Genomic DNA, 3,050 nt, shown 5'->3' on the forward strand with positions numbered 1-3,050 from the left:
CCCTTCCCTCACCCCCAACCCAACCCCCAACATCCATAGGGGCGCCGACTCCCTCGCCGTCTCCAAGTCCGCGCAGCGCAAGCTGGTCCACATCCTCCACCAGCGCCTGGGCGCCAAGGGCGTGTACGCCTTCGAGGTCACAGTTCTGACCGCGGTCAAAGGCACGCCGTTCGACGACGGCAAGACCACCCTGACCGCCGACGCGGTGGCCGCGCGCTTCGCCGAGGTGCTGGCGACGCGCGACCCCAAGGTTTGGTGGTCCGCCATTGGCGCGTGATCTGGTTCGATCGAATCGAGGCTGAGCTCGGATTGGGGGCGCGCGGTGCCAGCCCGCCGGTCGCATGGCAGGGCGGCCGGTTTCCGCATCCCCTGTGTACAATGTCAAAAGTGATGCTGTTGTTCCCGTGGCCTTGCTTGCAGGCTCAACAGCAGGAGCTTGCTGCACGCACGCGGCGCCTGCAGCCCCATCCAGGTGTCCCACATCCGCCCGACCGGCCCTCGCGCATGTACTGCAACACACAAATAACGTTGTACCCTCTTATTCCTTTGCGCCCTTGTCTCGAAAGCAACACGCCCACGCGGCTGCTTTGTGTCACCCTGCCCTGCCTGGCACCCTGGCTGCCCCACCGCCGCACGCTTCACCAACGTGCATGGAACCCTTGTTAGCCCGCCGCTGCACACTTCATCAGCGCGCACCCTTCACCAATGCCCGAGAGCCGCCCCTGGCAGCTGCAGGGCGACCCTTTAGTCAGCCATGGCGGGCTGGGGTTTGGGTTCGCGCCCCCTTGGCACGCCGGTTTTGGATGTTTGAGGGCAGCAACGTGCCAGGGCGCTGAAAGCAGGGCCCTTGCTCTGTTACGCTGGGCCAAGCGGCAGCATTTTGCGGCTGCCCATGCAGTTGTTGCTTTGGCTCGCCAGCCTTTGACCCATTGCAACCCCTCTGTAACCATCTCCATCAAGTTTGGCGTGCGCGAGCGCTTGATCAGGGTGAGGGCCGTGGGGCGTTACAGGCGACTTCCAAATGTCCCGGGCAAAAGCAGCGGGTGCGCAGGCGCACGTTTTATGAGGCAGCAGGCCGGAAAAGAGATGGGATGCAGAAAATGAAAATGTCAACAGCTGCAGAACGCCCGGGACTTGACGCCACAGCACTCCAGACACACACAAACCAAGAGGGCAGACTGCACAGTCGCTTGCCGTTGCGCAAAGCCACCCGCTTTGGCGGCATGAGGTATATAGCGATGGGGGCCGCGGGAGGCCGGGGGGCGACTGCGGTTGGTTCGCACGGCAGGATGAGTGCAGGCAAATTTGGTGCGCACCGCCTGCGCCAGGGTGGTTTGTAACAAGTGGGTGCCCCAGGCCGGCCGCCCGCGCCCTCAGCTGGAGACATCCGGGTAAAGGGCAGTGCCCCTCACCTGCCCGGCGTCAAAAGGATGAGGCGGCGCCGCGTGCGACGCTGCGGCTCAGCGACGCCCGATCGGGGCGGGTGTATACGAGCCTCAGGGCGTCGGCGATGCAGCGGCGGGCTGCTGCTCCTTCTTGGGTATGCAGCGGTTGCCGCCTGGGTGGTGCGAGTGTGTGTAAGTGCATGAGTGCGTGTGATCGTGTGTGTGTGTGTGTGTGTAAGGGTGTGCGCGCACGCACACGCGTGCACGCGTGTGGCAAGCCAGGCGGGGGCACCCGGCGTGGCCGGCAAGACTGAAGCCGGAGCTGGAGTGCTTGCGGCAGGAGAAGCGGCAACAGCAGGTGGCGCGGCAGCTCTGCAAAACACACTCCAGAACTCACCTACCACGCACACGCACACATACACACACAAACCCACACGCGTAAGTCTTTGCAGACACTCTCTCTGTTTCTCCCTCTCTCTCTCTCTCTCTCTCACTCTCTCTCTCATACAGAGACACACACACTCACACCAGCGCGTGCCCCACCTGAGAAGCAGGCTATGAGCACGATCACGATGAGCACGATCAGGATGATCAGGGCAAAGCACAGCTTCATCTTGGTGTTCTGCCTGGGGAATATGATTAGGGCGTGTGTGTGTGTGTGTTTGTGTGTGTGTGTGTGTGTGTGCGCGTGCCTGTTCGTGGGTGGTTGGTGGGTCGCATGTGCAGGCACATGCAAGGCCGCCAAAACCTGGAGGCTGCACAGTAGGAGGGCACCGCCAGCGGCGCCCGCTGCAAAGACGGCGCCGCTCCTGCGCCCTGCTCCCCTCACAAAAAGAGCCGCGGTTCCCACCCCACGTCGGCATCCCCCGACCACGTAAATCACAGCCGTTTCCCATCGCATACCGAAAGCGGTCATGGGAGCAGCCGCCCTTTCCGACCGATACCGGCCTGCACACCCTGTTGCGGCATCCCTCCCCGACTCCCCCCCCCAAAAAACCAACAAAAGCCCGTCCAGATGGAGCCGCCCCCGCCGTTGAGCACGCACCACCACATGCGGTTGCGCAGCTGCCGCCCCTGCTTCTGGAACTGCTGCGCGTGCGCCTGCAGGTCCTCAGTCCGGTCCACCAGCAGCTGGATGCGGTCGCCGCGCGCAAGCACCTGCCACACGGCGGTTTTTTCCGCCCGCGACCAGCAAGCGTGCGATTCCCGTTGAAGGAACGACAGGCGGCGAGGGTGTGTCCGGTGGCAACAAGGCTGGCGTGCAACGCGACAGTGCCGGGGGACCCGGCTTGTGCAGCCGTTGGGTGAGAGGCCCGGGAATCTAGGGGCTCGTCTGGTCTTGCAAGAATCGACCCGCAAGCTCGCAGGGGTTGCTGTTTTGCTCGCCAACACACCCGGAAATCTGCGGGCCCGCCCACCTGCTCGATATTCTCCACCATGACAGACTGGACAGGGGGACAGTATGCGCGCACGGACGCGCGGGCGTGTGTGTGTGTGATTGCGAATGGGGTATGTGTGGGCGAGGGCCAGGGAATGGCAGCAGCAATGCAGGGGCGGCGCCGCCGCGGCCGTACGGCCGAGGTGGGATGGAAACCCTCAGAGTACGCGCCCGCGCCCTGGAAGGCCTCCTCAACAGCCTCTTCGACCCCTCTTCCCCCCCCCCCC

General features: G+C 64.1%; 2 protein-coding genes across 2 annotated transcripts; one reads left to right on the forward strand and one right to left on the reverse strand.

The window, feature by feature from the left end:
- Nucleotides 1–39: 39 nt before the first annotated feature.
- On the forward strand, nucleotides 40–281 carry MNEG_2394 (hypothetical protein; the record flags this gene model as incomplete). Its single annotated transcript, XM_014049120.1, has 1 exon — nucleotides 40–281. A coding segment is annotated over one exon (242 nt), but the record flags the coding sequence as incomplete, so codon positions are not given.
- Nucleotides 282–1,496: 1,215 nt separating this feature from the next.
- MNEG_2395 (Vesicle-associated membrane protein) lies at nucleotides 1,497–2,824 on the reverse strand (the record flags this gene model as incomplete). Its single annotated transcript, XM_014049121.1, has 4 exons — nucleotides 1,497–1,558; nucleotides 1,929–2,011; nucleotides 2,431–2,543; nucleotides 2,804–2,824. The coding sequence occupies 4 exons, from the start codon at nucleotides 2,822–2,824 to the stop codon at nucleotides 1,497–1,499; spliced, it is 279 nt and encodes a 92-aa protein (XP_013904575.1).
- Nucleotides 2,825–3,050: the final 226 nt, after the last annotated feature.

Source organism: Monoraphidium neglectum, assembly GCF_000611645.1.
Source record: "Monoraphidium neglectum strain SAG 48.87 unplaced genomic scaffold scaffold00271, whole genome shotgun sequence".
Taxonomy (NCBI): domain Eukaryota; kingdom Viridiplantae; phylum Chlorophyta; class Chlorophyceae; order Sphaeropleales; family Selenastraceae; genus Monoraphidium; species Monoraphidium neglectum.